General features: G+C 44.3%; 1 protein-coding gene across 6 annotated transcripts in view; it reads right to left on the bottom strand.

Moving 5' to 3' along the window:
- Window positions 1-26,544, bottom strand: part of DLG2 (discs large MAGUK scaffold protein 2) — an 818,767-nt gene that overhangs the window by 509,864 nt on the left and 282,359 nt on the right. The window contains exon 1 of one of the 6 annotated variants that reach the window (XM_069969705.1): window positions 22,942-23,043. The exons of the other annotated variants lie outside the window; for them this stretch is intronic. Coding sequence (XP_069825806.1) covers window positions 22,942-23,043 — 102 coding nt within the window. Of the gene's footprint in view, window positions 1-22,941; window positions 23,044-26,544 lie in introns of those variants that run through there. 6 annotated transcript variants of the gene reach the window in all.

Genomic DNA, 26,544 nt, shown 5'->3' with positions numbered 1-26,544 from the left:
CATCACAGACATCAGACATCTGTTGGAAAACTTAACGATTTCAGTGGCAATGGTGGACCAACTAATGTACCGTATATACTGTAGGGGCCTTCTCACTATTCCTGGACAGACAATGCCTGATATGCTGAATTTAAACTACCTGACCCTTTTGTTCTCAGGTAGATAAGCCACCGACAGCAGAGTCTGGTGATGACTTAAAGGGGCAAATCTAAAAATCCAGGGTCAGCAGGGGGAACATAATAAAGAATCTATACTTACCAGTCCCCCGTGCCCCTGCTGCACGGCATCACCAGCTTTCTTACCACCGCTGGGCTCCAGCTTCTCCTGGCTTCCTGCCTCATTACATCCCGTTGGGAAGTACCCGCTCAGCCAGTCAGTGAGTGAAGCAGTGTCCCACCCCAGTCACTGACTGGCTAAATGGGCACTGATGTGCACTACGGTGGCATGTGGACAGGTAAGTATAGAATCTTTATTATGTTCCCTCCACCCCCTGCTGGCCCTGGACTTTTTTATTCCCCCTTTTAATGCTCCATCTTGTTTCTGAACACGGGCATTTGTGTAAATAGAGAAAACAGGAGAGATAGCTTGGGCTAACCTGGGGTATCCAGGATTAGAAAAACATAGCACCACTTTAGTCTTCACATTGTATGTGGTATCGGTGCACCGAAGGTGGCAGCCCCGCCCCAGGGCACCAAACCACCTCATTTGCATATCCAATAAAGTAAAGATTTACAGAAAATGGACATGCGTCAGAACATAACAGCAGGTTAGAGACTTCAGAATCCTACCAACCAGCTGTATGCTAGACCCGCTACCCCCCCCCCCCCCCACATACTGTACAGAGAAAACAGACAGCCCTTACGATCATATATTGAGGACCGATTCTGAAGATTCACCATAAAAAAAGGCCTGGAAACCCCTTTAAATGTTGTTTTTATGTCCTACGCAGGGGATGTGGAACTTTTTATAAAAACGACATTGACCGAAGAAGTTTTGACTTTAAAGTTTTGAAGAAGAATGACTCAAAAATGACTTTTTTTTCTCTTAAAGTGCTTCAATAAAGGTCTTAAACCGCATGAAGGCGCTGCCCCCCTGCTGCGACATGCCACCCTCTATGGATTTCGGATACATCCATAGACTGACGCCCAGGAAATGATGAGGGAAACCGCATTTAGCCATCAGCGGCTGCTTCTCTGCTGTTGATCAAATAGACCCTGTCAATTTCCCCTTCAAGAAAAGAGAAAATGAAGGAGCGGCGGCGGCAGATCTCTCAGCGTGATACTCAGAGTGGCAATCCAAGGAGCTGGAAAACTGATTTAATGACACAGACGTCTGACTGTGGATGTGTGTGCCATCGAGCGGGGATCAAAACAGATAATCTCAGCTGGTAATACTCTGCGGCCATCGAACAGCCAGCGGCTTCTGATATTTGATTCAAGAGGTATAGGTAAGATCTCAAACAGAGAAAATGCACAAAAAAAAGTGCAAAACAAGTCTGTCTCAGTCGGGCTAAAAATTAGCCAAAAATGTTGGTGCCCTTCATGGGCATCTATCATGAATCCTTTAAAGGGGGCAATCCCATCCTTAGGGCAGAAGGAGGTACTGTAGCAGTGGTAATGACTATAGCATGATTGGGCATATTTTCTCTTTTTTTTTTGTGATACTAAGTGTACCCCTTAAATAATTAAGCAGAACATTAAAGGAGAAGTCTGGTGAAAAATTTTATCAAAGTATTATATTGGCCCCCAAAAGTTATACAAATCGCCAATATACACTTATTACGAGAAATGCTTATAAGGTGCTTTTTTCCCTGCACTTACTACTGCATCAAGGCTTCACTTCCTGGATAACATGGTGATGTCACTTCCTGGATAAAATGGTGATGTCACGACCCGACTCCCAGAGCTGTGCGGTCTGTGGCTGCTAGAGAGGATGATGGCAGGGGGACACTGAGGGGCGCAGGGCACTGGAGGGACACAGAGCATCCCCCTGCCATCATCCTCTCCAGCAGCCACAGCCCGCACAGCTCTGGGGGTTGGTTTGTGACATCACCATGTTATCCAGGAAGTGACATCACCATGTTATCCAGGAAGTGAAGCCTTGATGAAGTATTATGTGCAGGGAAAAAAAGCACTTTATGTGCATTTCCGGTAATAAGTGTATATTGGTGATTTGTATAACTTTTTGTGGGCAATACAATACTAAATAATAGTAATCAAAATTTCCGCCGGACTTCTCCTTTAAATTTGTGTAAAGAAAGATGTACAGCTTTTCTGTAGTGATGAGCAAACTTATTGAAAGTTTGGTTTGGTCTGAACCCGAACACCCGGCATTTGACTCCCAGTGTCTGAAGAGGTTGGATCTAGCCCTAGAGCTGCCTATATAACATGGACACAGCTTATAGCCTATGGCTGTATTCATGTTTTCCAGGACTCCCTAGGGCTGCATCCAATTTCTCCAAATGCTGAGACCAAACCAAACTTTCAGTAAATTCACTAATGATTACTCCTCTGTCTAGTAGAAATAAGAGGGTGAAATGCTATTGTCAGTGATGTCATCCTGCCTATCTAGTCTTCAGCAATCTTTTAAATCTATGCAAAGTTTCCACAGTTAAAAACAGCAATGGTAGGGGAATTGTTATTGTCAGTGATGTTATCCTGCCTATCCAGTCTCCAGCAGAAAAATACTTCCGCATAAAGAAAGAGGTGCAGCGATTCAGTCAAGAACAAAAAGGGCTAGGGGATTGATGCAATCCTGCCTATCTAGACTCCAGCATATTTGTATGATGGTAATAGGCAATTGAATCAAAGACCAGTGTAACAATAATGAGGGGGAAGCAAGGGCTGACCTTAGATTGTTCGGGTGCCCCATTGAAGTCAGCGGCTGTCACTGACATGATCGAGGATGTTGGCTGATCGTAGTTTTTTAACATCGTCCCGCAGCTCCCCCCTGCTCACTGTTAGTGTGCGTTATAGCGCCGGCAGTGAGCGAGGAACGAGGAGCAAGCGAGTGCTGATGTGACAGGTTGGCGCTTGCTTGTTCCTCCAGATCGGCCCATGTAATAGGGGCTTAAAGTGACACTGTCGCCCCCTTTTTGCATTATGACTTCTCTTCACAGGTGTAAAGTGTAAATTTAGCAGTTTTCATACCTTAATTTATATCATACGTCATGATGCTTGTTCAAGTTAAAAGTGATCTTTTATCAACTGCAGATTGCGCTAACTGGGCGGTGCTTCACGGCAACAGCGCCACTTAGCTCCACCCACAGCGCCACAGTTGGCCCACCCCCTCCATGATGTCATTGGCATATAGGCCCCAGACCTTTAGTCTAGTTAGGTGGGGCCTGTGGCTATGACGACATGGAGGGGCGGACCAATGGTGGTGCTGTGGGTGGGGCTAAGTGGCGCTGTTGCCATGAAGTTCCGCCCACTTAGCACAATGTGCAGATGATAAAAGATCACTTTTTACTTGAACAAGCACCATGACGTATGATATAAAATAAGCTATGAAAACTGCTAAATTTACCCATTACACCTGTGTGGGGAAGTCAGAATGCAAAAAGGGGGGGACAGTGTCACTTTAGGTTGTGATCTTCCTTAGGTGTTGAGTTTGGGGAAAAAAAGAGTTCAGAGTTTTCAGTGTTTCTGAAATTCTGGATAATCATTTTATAACTGTATAAGAGGAGGTGGTGAACTTCTTCAATGGAGGGCAGGAATGAATCTTTCCAATGTTCAGTGATAGCAGAGCGAGCAGCTAGGATGATTTGTGCCATTAAGACTCTGTACGGTGGGGGAATGAGGTCAAGCTGCATTAAGCATAGAGCTAATTGTGTCTTTTTGTAAGTTTAGAATTACACCTCTTCAACTGTAGTAAATGAAGGCACAGGTGCCTTAACGATCCAACCCATGTGCCGGGCTGACACAGCTGAGGAATAGTAGGCAATCTGCCTGGAGCATTCCTAATGATGAGGAGGGCGGGGAGGAGGGACAGAGAGGTTGTGCCAGCCTAATGCATACACAATCTAAGCCCCCGCCGTTGGGCACGGGGCTGCCAGTTTAAAAGTTGTTTTTTAGAACAATAACTGCATCACCTGCCGAACGGACCCCAGGACAGATCTTGGATTAAAAGCAGCTATCCGAGGGTACAAGTGGTTTGGGGGGGTCAAATTGTGGGTACAGAGTCACTTTAAAAAGACATGTAGAGAAGGGGTTTGCCTTTATGATACTTCAATTTTTAAGTATTTTGTCCCTAATTTAGGTCACTAATCAAACATTTCTAGTATATCTAGTCTCCAGCAGCATCATAAATCTATCTCTTAGTCATGAACACCCTCTAAAGATAATCCAATCAGATCCAGCCTATTCTCTACTAGTATATCTGTCACCCCAATCAGATGTAATCCAGTCTAACTAGTTTTCAATAGTATATCTGTCACACCAATCAGATGTAATCCAGCCTATCTAGTCTCAAGTAGTATATCTGTCAATCCAATCAGATGTCATCAAGCCTATCTAGTCTCCAGTAATATATCTTTCACTAATCAGATGTAATCTAAATGATCTAGTCTCCAGTAGTATATCTGTCACTCCAATCAGATGTAATCCAGTCTATCTAGTTTTCAGTAATATATCTGTCACACCAATCAGATGTAATCCAGCCTATCTAGTCTCCAGTAATATATCTGTCACTCCAATCAAATGTAATCTTGCCTATCTACATTAGTTTATAACAGTATATTAAATCTGTCCCTCCAATCATATATGATCCTGCCTGTCTAGTCTCCAAGAGTATAATAAATCTGTCACTCGAATCAGATTTAATCCTGCCTATCTATTCTTCAGCGGTATGAAAAAACCTGCCTCTCATTCATCACCACCATCTAGGGATAATCCAATTAACTTTACATGGCACTGATAAAAGAAAAAGAGTGCCTGTTGTGTATACTCTGTAGTTAGAGATTTAATCCCGTCTATCTAGTATCCAGCAGAATATGAATCTTAGTAAAGTAAGAGTAGAGAAACAGCAACTTTTTGTAATCCTGCCTATCTAGTCTTCAGTAAAATATTAAATCTGTGTACACAAAGATGTACAGCTCACCTGTCAAGAACAGAAAGGGGGGGAGGAGCTGTTGTTAAAGATGTAATCCTGCCTATCTAGTCTACAGCAGAATACTTCTGGGTACAGATTATCCTGTCAAAAAGAGAAATGGCAAAGGCAGTTGCTAGTATCAGTGATGTAATGCTGCCTATCCAGGTGCAGCATGTCTGTTGAGAACAGAAAATTATGGCAGAATTTCTATTATGAGTGATGTGATCCTGCCTATCTAGTCTCCAGCAGTAAAATAAATATATGTACAGAAAGTGGTACATCTCCTCTGTCAAGAAAAAAAAAAATGGCAGGGGAAATGCCATTGGTCATTGATGCAATCCTGCTTATCTAGTTTCAAGCAGTATAATGATTCTGACAGATTCTTCTGTCAAAAACAGAAAATGGCAGAGGAACTGCTATTGTCAATGATGTAACCCTGCCTATCCAGTCTCCAATAGAATAATGAATCTGTGTACAGAAATAGCAATGCAGCAACCATGTCAAGAACAGAATGCTATTGTCAGTCATGTGATCCTGCCTAGTTTCCAGTGGTATGATATATGTACAGCAAGAGGTCATTTATGTAATCATGTCTATCTAGTCACTAGGAGATTAGTATGATGGTAATATGCAATTGAATCAAAGATCAGTGACATATAATTTTACAATTTCACTACAATGAGATGTAATCCTGCCTATCTAGTCTCCAGCGGTATATTAAAGGAGAACTTTAACCAAAACGTATTTTTTAATATGTTATTAGTATTACATAAGGAAAGTTAGACAAATTCCTAATGTTCATTAATTATGGGAAATGGTCATATAGTCTTAATTTAGTAGATCAGGCTTCAGATTCTCTAAAAAAAAAAAAAAAAAAAAAGTGACATCACGAATCAGGTGTAATTCATATTAAGTGTGCAGCAGGGGACGCACTATATGTAGAAGTCTATGGAACTCTATGTAATGTAGTGTTAGTGAGTTGTTACAGTACAATATCCTTTATTGATGTGCTGCTGATGACCAGGAGAGAGGGAGATGGAGGGCACCGAGCAGGAGAGAGGTGCCCGTGCATCTAACTACCTCCCTCTCTGCTCGGTGCCTTGGGAAAGATGCACGATGTACTACTCCCCCATCATCTCTACAATCCCACTCCCCCTCCAGAATCCTCTGTTCCCATCCTCCAACCTCCCGAGTCGGCAGGATGCGGGGGCGGCGGTGAGCGGAGCAGTCGCTGGGACGGGCTTCTCATGTGAAGGAAAACCCAGCATCGGCCCTGGTACTACTCCCTCATCATCTGCTCATACTATGAGCAGATGATGGGGGAGTAGTACAGCGTGCATCTGTCCCACAAGACCGAGCAGGGAGGGAGGGGGGAGGTAGTTAGATGCATGGGCACCTCTCTCCCTCCCTGCTTGGTGCCATCCATCTCTCTCTCTCCTGGTCATCAGCAACACATCAATAAAGGATATTGTACTGTAACAACTCACTAACACTACATCACATAGACTTCCATAGACTTTTACATATAGTGCGCCCCCTGCTGGACACGTCATATGAATTACACCTGATTCGTAACGTCACGGTTTCTAGAGAATCTGAACCCTGCCTGATCTACTAAAATAAGTGAAATAACACTCTATGTGCATTTCCCATAATTAATGTACATAAGGAATTTGTCTAACTTTTCTTATGTAATATCATATTAAAAAATACATTTTGGCCGGAGTTCTCCTTTAAATCATTCATCACCACCTTCTAAGGATAATCCAATCAACACTACACTGCACTGACCTGTTTGAATTTTTTTTTTATACAAAAACAACTTTGGGCGTAAATAACTTTTTTTTTCCACTGAGGCATTAGTTTAGGAGGTTACGGTTAGAAAGTCTATGGTTCCACTTGTTTTATAGCAGCCATCATCTAAATGAATAGGCTCAGGGCCGGATTAAAGAGGGGGCACCAGGGGCAGCTGCCCACAGGCCTCCACCAACCTTAATCCGGCCCTGAATAGGCTGAACGCCAGGTAACAAACTGTAAAAACATCTGAAATTCTTCGGGTTCTATGTAATTTGTCACTCGGGGGAATAAAGCGCCATGTAAAACCCTGCATGGCTATTTACAGTAACCAATGTTACTGGAATAAAAAACAAACAATGTCACTCGTTCAATTGTAGGACAAATATAACTCCTGTGTCCATGTCAACCTCCACCAACAAGATGTCACAACAAGGTCCTGCTGCTTTATCCCCGGATTTGTCGGTGAGTCAGCATTACATGATTACAGTCATTTGGACACGTAAAACATTGCAACCTCCAAAAAGCTGGAAAACTAGGCAATGGCCTATATACACACAGCATAGTAAGTACAGCGTCCGATAACCATTTAATGATGTCATCAAAAACTTGTTAGGCTCATAGCGAGCGTGCTCCTGCCGGCACATGAAATCTTCATTGCATTTCCGATAAAACAGTTTCCAGGAAACACTTCAATGCACGGGGCATGTGTTTCTACATTAATATTTAACATGGCAGCCTATAGCTTAGGTTCTATGGTTTAATGATGTCTTCAATAGCTTGTTACAGGCCCCTACATACAACTTTCATGGGTCCAGGTTCTGCTGCCAGAATCGCCATGGGAAGTGTCCATCTCGTCCTAAAGGGGTTGTGCAGGGTGAAAAAGATGTCTGTGCGCTAATTCCCATGTCATCTGAGATGGGATTGTGTGGGTGTATATCTAGGTAAGCACATTTGAGCACCCATCCCCTCCCGTCTTAAAAGGTATACTTCCCGAGATATATATAGGAGGTCAAAGCCGGGAAGCAGAGGGCCTCGCCCACCAGAGGACCGGAGAATCATCCAGTGGGCCCCCAGCTTTAGAACCTGCACTGACACTAACTGACTGGTTGTTTCTCACTGGTTCTTCATCGGTTGGCCCCCAGGATCATTTCCTCTGGTGGGCCCCTGATACCCCAGTCCGACACTGTATGCAGTGCTACTGAAACTGAACCATTAACATCAATGGGCCATCAGTGTATTGTATTGACAAACTGGGTGCTCCAAGGGAACATCCCCGGCATTGAAATCAATACAGTACTAGATACGTGACTGCCTAATAAAAAGCTATAAAAACACAAATATATCTGAATAAACTAAATCTTATGGCCATTTCGCATATTTTTGGTCCATTGTCCCCTCCACTTTCCATTTCCCAATTACAGAGCTATGAAGAGAACTATAAACCAATACATGTCTCTCCCCTATGGCTCCCTCTTCCCCCTTCTCCTTCTACATCGCTTGAGATCCTGCAGCTGCATCCCCCTCCGCTACACTTCTCCCCATCTTCCATTTAGGTGGAGCTTTTGATGGCTGAGGAGGATTGTAAACTAGTGTAATATTGTTACACTAGTGTTATACAAGAAGAGAATTTGCCAAAAGGTAATCTATCCCATACACTAAAACTGCAGAACCTTCTGGAAAAGAGGTGGAGCTTAGCCTAGCTCAGCCCACACTTAAGGGGCAAATCAGAGCACCTTTTTGGAAAGGATTGCTTGATAAGAAGTTGCCTATCTGCATTTGGAAAGCTGACTACTAAAATGTTGACATAAAGGAGACCTATGGGATCAGTGGTTAGCACTGTTGCCTTGTGGCAACTGAGTCCTAGGTTTAAATTCCACCAAGGGATTGTTAGGGTGGGTTCACACTATGGAATCCGGGTGGACAACCTGCCTCTCGCCCCCCCCCGATCGCACGCATCTCCACCTGTGCCATAGACTCCAGTCTGGAGGATTCTGCTGTCCGCCCAAAGAACTGACATGGCAATTCTTTGGGTGGATAATGGAATTCGCTTGACTATAGAATAGAACCTATGAAACCGGCGGAACTTCAAGTGGGAGCAACGGAATCTACGGCAAGTTAGCAGCGTGATTTCTGTACTGTGCAAGGGCCCTTAAAATGTAACTAGCAGTAGGTTATACGAGTCTAACCTGCTGATAGTCCTATGCTGTTAGCAGTGTAATCGTCAGCCTGGAGCACCATTAGGAGCACTGTTCGCCCCCACCGATCCGGCCCGCTCACTCTGGAGGTTGTCATCAGAAGGGGTAGGCCACTGTGGTGCTATGGGGATGGGGCAGTGCTCCTAACGCATTTCATTTCTACAATTCTGCAGGCATGGATATGGTCAGGAACCAGGGGCTGCAGTCTACAGAGGCTCCATCTCCACAGATACAACTTTTCGATTGACGTTGACTAATGCGGTTATTTACCCACGTTTCTTCTTCTACATGTCTCCCGGTGAAAACTAAAAGCTGACAAATGACAGTGTTCTCCTTCCTCCTTGTACAAAACAAAGACACTATAATCAGCTAACAGGGCTTAATAATGAAGCTCGCTCCTCATCTAACATGGAAATGAGACGTCGTTCTCCGAGACGCGGAACTTTATCCGATTCCACTGGCGACGTTCATTCCGTTTCCCCGGAGAGATTTATCACCTTCATTAAGAGTCATTTGAAGCGGCTAAATAATTGTGTTCAGAGACCGCTGAATGATTCTGACTAAACATAATCAGCCGGTAATCTACGATGGGACACAGGGAGAGGATGACGGGCACTGCCAGGTTGTCTGATGGAAGGAAGGAAGGGAAAAAAGAGTATTGTTCCTTATGCACATGGTGTGCGCCATGTAGTACGGCACACAGAGTCCCTATAGGTCTGTAATACACACCAAGAGGCACTACAAGTGATGATGAATGGCGATCCTGTAAGGCAATGTACTCCTCCCTAGAGGTACCTTTTAGTATGATAAATTGGTACAATTCAAGCTGTAATTTAGTGGGCACAGGCTAGACTGCTATACTGAGTCTAAGGAATAGCCTGGTTTTCATTCTTAAAGGGGTAGTTCACAAAAAAATGGTCCCAGCAAGTGCTAGAGATTTGTAATTTACTTCTAATAAAAAAAATCTCAAGTCTTCCAGTACTTATCAGCTGCTGTATGTCCGGCAGGAAGTGGTGTATTCTTTCCAGTCTGACACTGTGCTCTGTCAGGAATGGTCCCTACCAAATCTCCATAGAAAACCTCTCCTCCTGCTCTCCATACTGGAAAGAATACCGATTGTTGCAGGACAGACAGCAGCTGATAAGTACTAAAAGACATGAGATTAAAAAAAAAATAGAAGTAAATTACAAATCTTTGCCACTTGCTGGGACCAGTTGATTTGAAAGAAAATCTTTTTGGTTGAACTACCCCTGTAAAGTGGTTGTCTAAGGAACCTGTCAGCAGCTTACAATGTGATGTAGATCATTTACTACCCCTTCCATACACGTGTGTCTGAAAAATATTACATTAAATAGTAGACTTTGCTGTCTGTGCTATATATAAATGAAATGCCTGGAGTCATTGGCGTATTACACAGTCAAGAAGTCATCTTTATGCATTTATCTTCCCATCTCCTGCAAGCACGCCTCCTACCTGATAAGTGATGTCACAGCAGGGAGAACTGTCAATCATCAGGCAGGAGGCGTGCTTGCAGCAGGGCAAGAGATGAATGCAGAGAGATGACTCTCTGACTTTTTATATCTAAAAGATTACTCAGACACACATATATAGAATGGGTATTAAAAGACCTACATCACACTACCAGGAGCTTCACTGTTGCTCTTCTGACCTTTCCCAGGCTGCCATGCATCCTCTATCCAAGCACTTTGATTAGTCTTCTACACTTGCTAGCTACTAACTGTACTACATTATTCACCTAGTACAAGGGTAGGGAACCTTGGCTCTCCAGATGTTACAAAACTACAACTCCCATCATATCCGGACAGCCAAAGCTAAAGCTACTGTTGTACTACAGCTGCATCTGGGGCAGAGATACAAGTGAGTGTTAATGCATACATTACACATCGCAGCTCGTGTACACAAGTCAAGATCACACCCAGTGCGCCTAGTAACTAGGAGTATAACTAGAATTGCCATCTGGCCTGTATTTAATTTGTACCAGTAAAAAATTAATCAAAAGTAATTTTAGGGTTTAAAAATTTGAAAGGTTACATCTACTTTTTGCAAAAACAGCACCACCCCTGTCCTCAGGTTATGTGCGGTATTACAATTAAACTCCAGTCATTTCAAGAGAAGTGAGCTGCAAAACCCCACACCCAATCTATGGACAGGAGAGATGCTGTTTCTAGAAGAAGGCGGCCATGTTTTTCTTAGCCTGGAGGTTCTCCATCTCTGACCAAGCAGCTAGAAGTATGAGGCTCTTTTCATCCAATATCTTTGCAATATCCAGAGCTATGCTACCACTCTCATGGTGTCCCATCCCCACTAAACTGAAGCTTTTATATATATATATATATATATATATATATATATATATATATATATATTTAGCCTTGCCCATTCACTTTTTTAACTAACCATATATTTCAGACAATCCCTTTAATTTTTTTCTGCCCGGCCATTTCTGAGAGGTAACAACTATCCATCATACCCCCCCCCCCCCCTCACCAGATCACACAGCCATGGGCTGATACCTTCTAGCTACCAGTGTCTTACATTTACATTTTTCCATATGCGCTCTTTATGATTCAGTAGCCCTTCTCATATTGTCTCCTCTAATATCAAAAGCAATAACCAAGCAGAATCGGTTCTCAGCAGCAGATTGCAGCGCCCTGGGCTCTGCTACACCACAACGCTTCACATTTTTCCCACTAACATTCTGGTCCAGGTTTTAATTGCAAATCTACTTTCTATTAAATCCTAATTTTTTTTTTTACAGCCCACCAATGAATGAGGGGCGGCTAATATGTTCATTATCAGGCCAAATAAGGATAAGGAAAATGAGGCTAAATTCTATTATTATTCCCGGTAATACATAGTAACATGACCTAGAAGATGTTCAGCAAGGGTGGAAAGTGCTCAGGTTTAAAGGGGGTGTGGGAGACTAGGAAAATCATGGCTGCTTTGTTACTGAAACAGCGCCACTCTTGTGTATAGGCTGCACCTGGTATTGCAGTTCATTACCATACAAGTAAATGAGGCTTGGGCTGCAATACCAGACACAGCCTATGAGTGGCACTGTTTTAGATAGAAAACAGCTCTGTATGTACACCTATAAAACAACTGGTTTTACATGGAGGATAGGCAGCATCCAGTTCTCTTATCAAATGCATAAAAGTTGTAGATATCAGAAGTTTTGTTGAAGGTAAAACTTTATTTTTCTACAAAAATGTGCAGTCTGTGGATAGAAATCCAGCGTATACAGATCCAGAGTCCATTGCAGATGGTCTGTTGTGTCATTTGCTTCTAAAAGTCAATTCTTCCATTATTATTCATATATTCAGCTGCTGTATCCAATGCAGCACAGGCTAAGCATGTAGCTGAAGGGGCAGACCCACAGCCGAGTGGGGAATCAAGCAAGGGGGGGGGGGGGGTTAAAGGGATAATTTTCTGAGGGTCAGATGGGAGGCAGGGGGAAGGGATCCTTCTAGAATAGGAATCGTGTAGGTTAAAGGTTTTTTTTCTGTTTTAAGGCCAAATACTGAGACACATTCTTTTTATTCTAATCTGTTCCTATTTTTATAGTAATTTTTTATTACTTCATTTTTTTTGTGCAGTATTATGGGGGAAGCCATCTCGCCTGAGTTGTATTTAATGATGCTTAGTGATACACTCTACAACTTGGCCTGACATGCCCACAGTAACCCGATCCCTCAGCGTCAGCTGCAACTAAACAACAATCTGGAGTTAAGAGTTAAGGCCCCCATATACCTTAGACTTTGATAGGCTGAATCGCGGCAGATTAAACTTTTAATCTAAGGTGTATGAGGACATTCTGAACAACCACCGACAGATCACGGCCAACCCCTTTGGTCAGAGAGAAATAAGCCACAGATAAAGCGCTCTTGCTGCGGCTTACCTGTCCACTCCCCATAGAGAACACAGGAACGCAGGAAATACATTTCAGTATCTAGATCCAATCAGAAAAATAAATGTAGGTAACTACTTTCCTTTAAGGGATTGTCCTGTTAAGGTAGCCCAGCTATTCTAAAGCCAGAGAGAGCAATGGGTGGTGGAAACAAAATAATCAATACAGACCTGTCCCGATGCCCCTGCAGCCGCAATGCCACCGCTCAATGTCACCTGCCAGTCTCCTGTATATCCTGATCCTGGGACACCTTGGCTCTGCTCAAAAATGGCTGCTCAGCCAATCAGTGACTGAAGCAGGACACCTTTGTAGTCATGGTTGGCTGAGCAGGTAGTTCTTTTGGGACCGCGACATCACAGGAACTGGAAGATACAGGAGACCAGAGGATGACATTGAGCGGTTGTGCTGCGGCTGTGGTGGCACTGGGAGGGGTAAGTATAACTTGATTATTGTCCAACCATCTCCTGCCCTCCATGTTTATTTTAAGTTTGCCTGAACAACACCTTTAAGATAAGAGGGTTCCTCAGCCAGGGTGACACATCACTAAGCACTTGCTGAAACCTGTGACAAACTTTAAAATCACCATACACAGCGCACACAGGAATAACTTCACTGCTTCAATACCGCAAACAGACTAACACACACAGAGTTAACAGAGGGAAAGCATTGATTTACACTGAGACCAGTGCATTATGTAATAACTCATTAGATTCTATTGATTATACACCATAAAGTTAATGGATGCCCCACCGGAGGGCGTACAGAGAGGCAACGACCTTGGCATTGTTAAGCAGATTTTTTACTACAAAAAAAACCCACCTGCCCAGCAATATAAACCTACAAAACCTACAAGCCCCCGGCTGCTGCGAATCCAGGATTAGGCTACAAGAGCCCGGATCTCATGCATCGTTCCAGGGCTCCAACCCACAAGATGCTGAATATGTTCTCTCCACTTGGCACCGCCGAGAGGGTTGGAACGCCCTGCGTCTGTGCTCAGTGATTCCAGAAATGCAGGTTAATGAAGATAAGAAGCCTCCAACAACCGGACAGACAATATGTAACATGCAACAGACAACAGGTCTGTGCCGGAAAATTCTCAAATGATGTTCTATCCAACAATCGAGAGGAAATACGTTTTTTTATTTATTTCAGTAGTGTTAGTAGAGGCAAATACCAAATGGTCCATAATATTCCATTGCATCACTGCTCTTACAATAAAAAATCCTCATTTGTGATGATAAAAACCTTCTTTCCTATAGATCCAGGATGGGGAACCTTCGGCCCTACAATTCCCATCGTGCCTGGACAGCCAAAACAAAGCTTTGGGTGTCCAGGCACAATAGGAATTGTTTTTTTGCACCAACTGGGCCAATGTTGGCTACTACCAGGCATAAACTGGTAGCCAAAATTGCATTTGAAAGCTAGGACACCTGTGGTATATGTTAACATCCCTTTCTCCTCGGTTGCTAATACCAGAATTCATACGAGGATTCTCCAGTCCAATGCAGGGATAAACCAGCACTTTGTTTAAACTGGGTGCTGACATATCTGTGTATGTACTGGCACAGACCCCAACTACTCCTATGTCAGCTAGTTTGGGTCATCTCCTACATGTATACTGTACTAGTTTCACTTGGGGCAAACCAGACTTTTGAGTCCCAGTAGAAAACTCACATAAGTGTGGGAAACGACCCGAGCACAGTCACTAGCGCACTATGTTCTGGTCATAGAAATGAATTGGGTCCGTGCCAGTCCATGTACTGATTCTGACAGGGTGCTGGTGTATCCATGCCTCGGACGTCAAAATAATGGTGTGAACCCTGCCTTAGTTGTTCACTTACCCTAAGAAGCCAAAAAAAGAAAATGGAAAAGAGAAAACACTTGAAAAGCTGAAGATGAGTATGTAAAAAGAAAGGAATAAGAAAGATAAAATAAAGGACAAAGCAGTTTGAAAAAGCATAATGAGAGAATATACACGAAAATGGTAAAGTAAAGCCCTTATAGCACAGGCCGATGCTGAGGAGCAAGCGAGCGCCGACCTGTCAGATCAGTGCTCGCTTGTAATAGTGTTCACAGCGAGTGGGGAGGGGTGGGGGAGGCCGCGGACAGGATATAAAGATCATCCGGGGAACCCATAGGATAATGACGGCCAGCAGACAGTCGTTATTGTAGTTTTTTTTAACATGTTGAAAGACAAGGATCAGCCGACATTGTGCGTGTCAGCTGATCATTGCCTTTTAACACACCAATCGATTATTGGCTGCAGCGGATGATAATCGGCCAAATATGGCCGATAATCGCTTGGTGTAATAAGGCCTTAAAGGGGTTATCCAGTGCTACAAAAAACATGGCCACTTTCTTTCAGAGACGACACCACTCTTGTCTCCAGTTCAGGTGCAGTTTGTAATTAAGCTCCATTGACTTCAATGGAACTGAGCAGCAAAACCCCACCCAAGCTGGAGATAAGAGCGGGGCTGTCTCTGGAAGAAAGTGGCCATGTTTTTGTAGCGCTGGATAACCCCTTTAATAAAAAGGATGGATGGGAAACAGAAATAATGGAGGTAAAAAGTAGAGGAATGATAAAAAAAGAAGAGTAGGCTAAAGTGTAGATAAAGGAATAGATTCAAAAAGGGTTATGGAGGGAGGGAGGGAAGGAAGGAAGGAAGGAAGGAAGGAAGGAAGGGAGGGAAGGAAGGAAGGAAGGGAGGGAGGGAGGAAGGGAGGGAGGAAGGAAGGAAGGAAGGAAGGAAGGGAGGGAGGAAGGAAGGGAGGGAGGGAGGGAAGGAAGGAAGGGAGGAAGGAAGGGAGGGAGGGAGGGAGGGAGGGAGGAAGGGAGGGGGGAGGGAGGGAAGGAGGGAGGGGAGGGAGGGAGGGAGGGGAGGGAGGGGAGGGAGGGGAGGGAGGGAGGGAGGGAGGGAGGGAGGGAGGGAGGGAGGGAGGGAGGGAGGGAGGGAGGGAGGGAGGGAGGGAGGGAGGGAGGAAGGAAGGGAGGAAGGAAGGGTGGGAAAAGGAGGGAAGGGAGGGAGGAAGGAAGGGAGGGAGGAAAGAAGGAAGGGAGGGGGGAGGGAGGGAGGGAAGGAAGGACGGAAGGAAGGGAGGGAGGGAGGGAAGGAAGGCAGGGAGGGAGGGAAGGAAGGAAGGAAGGCAGGGAGGGAGGGAAGGAAGGAAGGAAGGGAGGGAGGGAGGGAGGGAGGGAGGGAAGGGAGGGAGGGGAGGGAGGGAAGGAAGGGAGGGAGGGAGGGAGGGAGGGAAGGAAGGAAGGAAGGGAGGGAGGGAGGGAGGGAGGGAGGGAGGAAGGAAGGAAGGAAGGAAGGGAGGGAGGGAGGGAAGGGAGGGAGGGAGGGAGGGAGGGAGGGGAGGGAGGGAAGGAAGGGAGGGGGGGGAGGGGGGGAGGGAGGCAGGGAGGAAGGGAGGGAGGGGGGGAGGGGGGGAGGGGAGGAAGGAAGGAGGGGGGGGAGGGAAGGGAGGGAAGGGAGGGAGGGAGGGAGGGAGGGAGGGAAGGGAGGGAGGGAGGGAGGGAGGACGGGGTGGGAGGGAGGGAAGGAGGGGTGGGAGGGAGGGAGGGAGGGAGGGGTGGCAGGGAGGGAGGGAGGGAGGGAGGGAGGGAGGGAGGGAGGGAGGGAGGGGGAGGGACGGAAGGGAAGGAACGGAGGGAGGGAGGGAGGGAAGGAAGGGAGGGAGGGGGTAAAGGAAATATAATATGAAAGCAAATAAGACAAAAGGGCACAACAAGAGCCAAGGAATAAAGAACGGAAAAGAAACACTGAAAGGTAGAAAGAGGAAAGTAATAAAAAAGCTGAAAATAGACAATAAAAGAAGGAATGAAATCTACTGTAAGAGAATGAGGTGATCACTGGCAGGATATGGTACATGGCTGACTGACTGGAATCTGTACATTACTCTGTATGATCTATGCTCAGAGCACAACACCTTGAAAGATAATGTACAGGACTGCTGCTGCTGCTGCCGCTTGCTTTGCCCTCCAGCCGTTTCATGCATGGCCTGTCAACAGACACATCGAATGCATAGGAAAGATGATGGGAACAATAAAAACTCTAATCTGGGGGGGCATATCATGAGATGAGTATATATTTTTTTCTTTAATATTTTTCTCTACGATGTATTATAAACGTGTTTCCTTTGTTGCTTTTAACGTAAAATGCGTTGATGTCCTGAATGTAAATAGAAATACAGGGACGGCTGTCATTTACATATAGATGTACCACCGGGAAACAATTTTCATCAACCTTATTGTCAGATGAGGAGTTTCTGCTTATTCTGGATGAACACCGGATATTCACAGGTAATTTCAGGTTTAACTCGAGGGACCTTCGCCTTGGATAAGAATGTTACTATGAGAGCGAGTTCTGTCGCGGGTTTCTGGAGATAGGACTTGGTAACCATGGAAGCGAGACATCATCATCTCCATTCAAAAATTAATTCTGCGTTAAAGTACTAACGTAAGCATCCTGATTAGTTACGACACATAAAGCTGGCAAGGCCTCATACATCTCATCCTATTATGCGGTAAAGCGGGCTACCACAGCTGAGACCCGCTGTGATTAGGAGATATAGCCGGGGAGAGAGTGCGTCAGCCATGTCATCCACTCCTCAGCCGTATCTCCGTAACAGCTAAATCTGACAATGTCGGTATTATTGCCGGGGAGTGGATGGTGCCGTACTCTCTCCCTGGTTATAATCTCCTGATCACATGAATCTGAGCAGTGAGACCAGCTGTGATCAATAACTTTTCACAAGTTATTTTCAGTGACTGGTACTCTTTAAAAGGGTTATCCAGTGCTACAAAAACATGGCCACTTTCTTTCAGAGACAACACGACTCTTGTCTCCAGTTCAGGTGCGGTTTGCCATTCACTTTAATGGAACTGAGCAGCAAAACTCCGCCCAAGCTGGAGACAAGAGTGGTGCTGTGTCCGGAAAAAAGTGGCCATATTTTTGTAGCACTGGATAACCCTTTCAAGGTCCCCACGCACCTTTAATAACTGTCAGCCAAATGAACGTTCAGCCAAACTCCCCCGGCGACGGATTTTCTCTCCAAGAACAAAAGGGTCGTCCAGTGAAAGTCACACCTGACCTGACTTGGTTTGGCCAATATTAGTATAAAGTACTGTATATGGGGACCTTTAGTCTCTTAAAGGTAAGAAGTAGCCAATCCCTTTAAGGTCTGTGGGAGTTATGTAAGCCGTGTTGCTTGCTTGACCAGAAATCAGAACCCCGGAATTAATCCTATTGTCGTCTATTTTGTGGATAGGTGATAACAAAGTAAAATCTAAACATCATTGTAAGGTACTACAGCTAAAATCTTTTCCTTTCAAATCATCAGATCATTATATAGATTTTACTTCTGTTTAAAAATCTCGAGTCTTCCAGTGCTTATCAGCTGCTGCATGTCATGCAGGAAGTGGTGTATTCTTTCCAGTCTCACACAGTACTCTCTGCTGCCACCTCTGTCCATGTCAGGAACTGTCCAGAGAAGGAGAGGTTTTTAATGGGGATTTGCTCCTGCTCTGGACAGTTCCTGACATGGACAGAGGTGGCAGTAGAGAGCACTGTGTCAGACTGGAAAGAATAGACCACTTCCTGCAGGACATACAGCAGCTAATAAGTACAGGAAGCTTTGAGATTTTTAAATAGAAGTAAATAACAAATCTATATAACTTTCTGACACCACTTGATTTGAAAGAGGACACCTTTGACTACAAACTTACTATATTTTTTAATGCTTTATTGGATCAAAATAAACCTATATTTATCTTGAGTAAAAATGTATGTGTCCATGTGTCTACAGCTCTTATGCACACCAGACAGACTGCAAACTCTATGCACTCTTATCCTACTGCCCAATGGACCCCCCACCCTACATCTTGGTAATTTACTGGGTGGGACAAGGACTCAATATCCGTACACATAGGTTCACATAGATGTATACACAAAAGGGAAGTCAGTGACGTCACCAAACCTTCCTATGGCTCTTCCATTGAGGTGAAAAGTGACATTGTCAGAAAAACCGGTTGCGTCATAGCTAAGAACGGTTCAGTTCTCAATGTGTTAATAATACGGATGGCCAGTAAGATATCTGGCTTATACTGGTTCATCCCTATGTGCAGCGGCTTTGACTTCCAGTCTGCAGTGAGTGACTGCTTATAAAATGCAGGTTGCGGGGGTCAGTGAAGCGTAGCCGCCGAGCCACCAGGACTTAACATGAAGGTGATGTGAGCGGAATAAGATAACGGGCTGGAAGCAAATGTCTCCAAATACCGAGACATATTACCGGGAAAAAAATATTGACAATTGGGGGGTGGTTGGGGTCACTGGCGGCCTGGAATATCACAAAATACACAGCAGATTCTGATGTCTACACTAACACCTCGCTAAATCATGTCTTCATGTCGTCCTTGGGCTCCTCCCTCTTATTAAAGGAGTTCTCCACTTTGGACAGTCCCTACTTTTTAGAAGAGTCCCCTGATTTCAGCTGTGATCTGTGGGGAATGCTGCCAGTAAGTGTTCGGTTTCCCTACAGCGCCACCACAGTGGGAACTGAGTATTACACAATGTCCATTCATATCAGTGGGTTGCCTGTGGAATACAGGACAGGACGGGTCCTCCAGAGAGAGATACACTCTTTGTAACCACTCTTTACTAGCCAAGAGAAGGGGACGTAAGCAGAAGATCCCACCTCAGGTGATACATGATAATTGTATGTGTTAAAGGGGTTATCGAGCGCTACAGAAACATGGCCACTTTCTTCCAGAGACAGCACCACTCTTGTCGCCAGTTTGGGTGCAAGTTTTGTAACTCAGTTCTATTGAAGTGAATGGAGCTTAATTGCACACCACACAGGACCTGGAGACAAGAGTCGTGCTGTCTCTGGAAGAAAGTAGCCATGTTCCTGGATAATCCCTTTAACTGTGAACATGCATTGTACTGCATAGCAAAAAACACAACAACTGAGACAGGAGACTCCAGATTCCAGGAGACACGTCCACTAAACTAGAGTGCCCAAATGGATCAATAGGCTATATATATATAATACGCAATCTATCAGACGGAGAGGCAAGGTGTGACAGCTGTCTGGTCTTGTTAATAAAAAAAAAACTATCCTAAACAACTACAACCCCAGTCATATATTACCACCACATGGGCAGGGGTTGTGCACACTGGAAAATTTAAAGGAATTAAGAAGGTACCATAGATGATGTAAGGCTGTTGTTCTACCCCATCCCCTGTGGGTTGGAGATTTTTAACGCTGCCTGTGAAATGCTGCATGCTGCTGTATTCTGCACAGTCTGCAGCCTCTCCTGTGAACTAGATCTGCCACCAAAACCAAAAAGTCACCTAACAAGCAAAATCTGGTTACAGCAGACTCCCTGTTCCTTTAAGAATCCAGAAAGAGAGGGTTTTGTCTGTCTTTGCTTGTCCACGCTGCATGAGTAGAGCCATATAAGTGTATGGGGAGCTCCAGTGGGCTCAGCCTAATGGGAGAAGCTCTGGTACTGGTGAAGCTCTGGTACTGATCATTTTGATCTTTCAACATGTTCTCAAATCATCATTGGCCATTGGCTAAAAATTTGCAGATCGCTCCGTGTAAACAGTCTTTCAAAGATTCACCCTGTGTGTGAGATGGGCTTAAGCGATCTTAAAAACCATCGCAATAACGATTTTCAATTCGTGTAAACGGACCATAATGGTGCGTTTACACCGAGCGATAATTCGCCCAATCTAGCGATTAACGATTTCAAAGTAACAATTTGTTTTTTTTTATATCGATCAGCGTTTAAACAGAACGAAATATTGTTTGGAAAAATCGTTATTGCGATCGTTTTAAGATCGCTTAAGCCCATCTCACACATAGGGTGAATCGGTGAAAGACTGTTTACACAAAGCGATCTGCAAATTTTTAGCTCGTCGCTTGATCGTTCGCTGTGTTTACACGAGCCGATTATCGCTCAAATGCGATCGTTATTGTGAAAATGTGAACGATAATCGTTCCGTGTAAACGCACCATAAGCATGGCCGTGCTATGAGCAGACACTGTTGCCACAGAGGTGTGATACCCTTATTTGAGAGACTGAGCCTTCTCATCCCTGCAATTGTGGTTGTGTTGGTTTTTACAACTTCTGTAAAAGTTATTACTTTCTTCTTTTGCCTAATTTATTGCCGTACTATTATCTTAGGATAGATAGATGTTTATACTAAGCAGATTTTTCAACCACATCTGCTGGAAGTTTGTTCCAAGCATCTACTACTCTTTCAGTAAAACACTTTGAACAGAGAATAAGCGACTTAATAAAAAGCTTCTACAGTAGAATACAAATACGTGATCACAGAGCGTAAAAGATTTCAAAAAGTTCCCACACACAGGTGGAGACAGGGCAGCTATGATATAACCACACGGATTACTCTAGAGGGCGCTCTTGCACGCACTGTTCTGCTCCTGGACCATAGTTCAGTACAAGGCCCCCACCAGCTGCGGGCGTTCATTGCTTTTGGGGGGAAATAATTCTAAAGGGAACCACTATCTCTTGTATAGCACAAGAACTATGGTAAAGGGGGATGTATAGTGGTTGCTCTTAAAGGGGTTATCCAGCGCTACAAAAACATGGCCACTTTCCCCCTACTGTTGTCTCCAGATTGGGTGGGGTTTTGAAACTCTGTTCTATTGAAGTAAATGGAGCTTAATTGCAAACCGCACCTGAACTGGAGACAACAGTAGGGGGAAAAGTGGCCATGTTTTTGTAGCGCTGGATAACCCCTTTAACTGCTTTGACCGTTTTTTCCAGTATTTCAACAGGACCCTTGTTCTTATTCAACAGGACCCTTGTTCTTATTGCACAGGACCCTTGGACCCTTGTTCTCGTTATCGGCGAACATTCCAGCAGTTGGACCCCCCACGACACTTTTAACATCCTGCTGCCATTATATCTGCATTGGAATGGACAGAGATTTACTCATCTCCACTACCCTATCCAACTCAGCTCTGCTACATGGTCAAAATCAGCTCAGCTCCTCTAACGAACCCAAAAAATGTAGGCAACTTTATCACACTGAGTCTTGTGCTGACCGAGCTGTAATCTCATAACAAACACAGCGCTGCTATGCTGAAAAACCAAGCTCTTCTCCCTCATCATAGTGAGTTCTCTTTCAATGACTGATGGTGCGTTTACACACACAGATTTATCTGACAGATCTTTGAAGCCCAAACCAGGAACAGACTATAAACAGGGATCAGGTCATAAAGGAAAGACTGGGATCTATCCTCTTTTCAAATCCATTCCTGGCTTTGGCTTCCAAAATCTGTCAGATAAATCTTTCTGTGTAAACGCACCATAAGTCAAACTTACCTCATCTAGGCTGTTATATTCAGCTGTTTCATTGACGTACACAGCTCTGCTCTACTACATGGGACAAAATCAGCTCTGCGGCACTGACAAACTCTGCTGAATATTATTGACAAGCTAAACTGCAACACTGCAAACTCCAATAGTTACAAACAAGCGGACAAACTCATCTATGCTGCATATAATCCACACATTTATAGGGGAAAAAACAAATAAATATATATTTTTTTTATTTATTTTTATATAAATGAAAAAAATATATTTATATAATATATATATATATATATATATATATATATATATATATATATATATATATAAAAACATATACATCATATATATATATATATCCCGTCACACAGAAATCCCATCATCCTGGTGTCACTCCGGGAAACACACCCACACACTAAAATTCTCGGATCCCGCCATGTAATTCCTATTAGCTATGACCCAGTCCTTTCCACCCCCTGGGGGCGCAGCCTGTAGCCCCGTACACTAGTTGCAGCAATCATCCTGATCCCATAATACATGTTAAAAAAAAAAAAAAATAATAATCCCATTAACCCTTGACTTACCTTGCAGCCAAACATCAACGACAAAGTGTTGTTGGTGCATGCAACTTTGCAGTGGCAGATCATTGGTGTGGAGCTGGCGGGGCGTTTGACAATAGGGCACATTCCTTTACAGCATCCTTCCAGGTAGCCCACCTAAGTCCTGGGGGATGGCTAGCAACATATATCTATCACCAGCAGCACAGAGGACACGCAGCGGCCGGATGGCTGATGCATCAGTGATGCAGGGATGGTAGGAATCCCCTGTTTTTTTTTTTCCCAATTAGTTCCAGGGAGCAGGTCAGATTACCATAACAAAGGGGAACGTAAGCGCCCCCCACCTCCTTTTCTCCTATAGGATCTGCCAGTTAGAGGGGGTCTACGTTATTCCATAGGAAGGAGAAGACTGCAGATCCTGAATTGGTTGTCAGCCAGTGACTTACTGCAAGGCATAGTGGTGGATGTGGAGTAGTATCTGCAGAATATCCTCACATAGGGAGGCTTTCCTCAAAAAAAAAAAGAAGAAAGACTGAAGATGCTAAATCAATGGCCTCAGCTCCTTTGCTTTATTCCTCTATCCTGCCAGCCTGAGCGGGATGGAGCCTGACACACACACAGCTGTACAGACCCGCAGATGGCAGGCGAAGCAATGGGAATAGTCTGTGCTGCAAGTCACAATCCAGCTTACTCCAGGCATATTCCAGCACATCAAAGTCACCGACTGATTCCACAGCTTAAAGCTGAACACCACGGCCTTTCCTATAGATAATATGGGGATGTAGCAGAGCTGAGTCTGTCGCTGAACAGGCAAATCGCTTATCACAACACGCTTAGCTCTGCTATATTACTCCAGTCTTCCATCGAGTGTGTAGGAAAGCTGGGATACAAGCAGCATGGCATCCCTTATATTGGGGGGTGGACCTGCACTTTGCTCAGAATCCTGCAGAAGTTTACAATTTAGGGCTCTGGGAAAGCTGGGTGTTAATAAATACAACTTCTATATAGGTTATTGGGTCAACGCTAATATGCTGGTCGGGCTGCAGTTCAGGACCCCAGGAAAGCTGGGTGATGACCAATCTTTTATTCCCCTTCCCATATCTGTCTATTTATGGCTCTATTATAAGTAATGTATAGCGGTATTATTCAGTCGTGTATAGTGATATTATTTTTGATTTACGGCTCTATTATAAGTAACTAGAAAATGTACCCGGCGCTGCCCGGGTATAAATTGTCAGTGTGTTAATTAGATTTGTTCTAAGGTGCCCAGGAGGCCAAGCTAAAGGTATTGTTTTATCTGAGTTAATCAGTGGAATTAGTGTATACCTGTAGTGCATAGTTGGAGGGGTTCTTTATACCTACAATGTATAGTTTTTAGGGGTGTCGCATATCTGTAGTGCATAGTTGGGGGGGCTGTATACCTATAGTGTATAGTTGAGGGAGGTCCTGTATACCTGCAGTGTACAGTTGGTGAAGGTCCTGTATACCTGTACTGTATAGTTCGGGGGTCCTGTATACCTTTAGTATATAGTTGGTGCTGTATACCTGTAATGTATAGTTGGTGGAGGTCTTGTATACCTGTAGTTTATAGTTTGAGGGTCCTGGATACCTGTAGTGTATAATTGGTGGAGGTCTTGTATACCTGTAGTATATAGTTCGGGGGTCCTGTATACCTGTAGTAAATAGTTTGAGGGTCCTGTATAACTATAGTATAGAGTTGGTGGAGGTCCTGTATACCTGTAGTGTATAGTTTGGGGTCCTATATACCTGTAGTATATAGCTGGTGGAGTTCCTGTATACCTGTAGTATATTTGGGGTCCTGTATACTTGTAGTATAGAGTTGGTGAAGGTGCTGTATACCTGTATTATAGAGTTGGTGTAGGTCCTGTATACCTGTAGTGTATGGTTTTGAGGTCCTGTATACCTGTAGTGTATAGCTTGGGGTCCTATATACCTGTAGTATATAGTTGGTGGAGTTCCTGTATACCTGTAGTGTATAGTTTTGGGGTCCTGTATACCTGTAGTGTATAGTTTGGGGTCCTGTATACCTGTAGTATATAGTTGGTGGAGGTCCTGTATATATGAAGTATATAGTTGGTGGAGGTCCTGTATACCTGTAGTATATAGTTTTGGGGTCCTGTATACCTGTAGTGTAAAGTTTGGGGTCCTGTATACCTGTAGTATATAGTTTTGTGGAGGTCCCGTGCACTTGTAGTGTATAGTTTTGGGGTCCTGTATACCTGTAGTGTCCTGTATACCTGCAGGGTTGTATTTACCCGTATGGCAGTGTTATTCAGTCACAGTGTGTCGGTATTGGTCATGTCTGGTATGGGGGTGTTATCCAGTCACAGTATGGCGGTATTGGTCAGGTCTGGTGTGGCGGTGTTATCCAGTCACAGTATGGCAGTATTGGTCAGGTCTGATATGATGGTGTTATCCAGTCACAGTATGGTGGTATTGGTCAGGACTGGTGTGGCGGTGTTACCCAGTCACAGTTTGCCGGTATTGGTCAGGTCTGGTATGGCAGTGTTATCCAGTCACAGTATGGCGGTATTGGTCAGGTCTGGTGTGGCGGTGTTACCCAGTCACAGTATGGCGGTATTGGTCAGGTCTGGTATGGAGGTGTTATCCAGTCACAGTATGGCGGTATTGGTCAGGTCTGGTATGGAGTTGTTATCCAGTCACAGTATGGCAGTATTGGTCTGGTATGGCAGTGTTATCCAGTCACAGTATGGCGGTATTGGTCAGGTCTGGTATGACAGTGTTATCCAGCACAGTATGTCGGTATTGGTCAGGTCTGGTGTAGCAGTGTTACCCAGTCACAGTTTGGTATACCTGTTGTGCCCTGTATATACATGTACTGTATGGATGGAGTAGGGGGTCCTGTATATACATGTACTGTATAGATGGAGTAGGGGGTCCTGTATATATATGTACTGTATAGATGGAGTAGGGGGTCCTGTATATACATGTACTGTATAGATGGAGTAGGGGGTCCTGTATATATATATGTACTGTATAGATGGAGTAGGGGGTCCTGTATATACATGTACTGTATAGATGGAGTAGGGGGTCCTGTATATACATGTACTGTATAGATGGAGTAGGGGGTCCTGTATATACATGTACTGTATAGATGGAGTAGGGGGTCCTGTATATACATGTACTGTATAGATGGAGTAGGGGGTCCTGTATATATATGTACTGTATAGATGGAGTAGGGGGTCCTGTATATACATGTACTGTATAGATGGAGTAGGGGGCCCTGTATATACATGTACTGTATAGATGGAGTAGGGGGTCCTGTATATACATGTACTGTATGGATGGAGTAGGGGGTCCTGTATATACATGTACTGTATAGATGGAGTAGGGGGTCCTGTATACATATACTGTATAGATGGAGTAGGGGGCCCTGTATATACATGTACTGTATAGATGGAGTAGGGGGCCCTGTATATACATGTACTGTATGTATTGAGCCCGACTAATTAAGGAGGGTGCAGGCGGACTGCATGTGCCACTCTCCATATTTAAATATTTGCTGCCGCATGCTGAGTGCCGCCAGGAATGGGTTAAAGTTTTGCCTGCCCTGTTTGTTCTCTCTTCCCCCTCCCCTTCCCACGCTTG

This window comes from Dendropsophus ebraccatus, chromosome 5 (assembly GCF_027789765.1).
Source record: "Dendropsophus ebraccatus isolate aDenEbr1 chromosome 5, aDenEbr1.pat, whole genome shotgun sequence".
In the NCBI taxonomy this organism is placed as follows: Eukaryota; Metazoa; Chordata; class Amphibia; order Anura; family Hylidae; genus Dendropsophus; species Dendropsophus ebraccatus.
The sequence above is the reverse complement of the archived record's forward strand: the minus strand, read 5'-3'. Positions and strand labels throughout refer to the sequence as shown.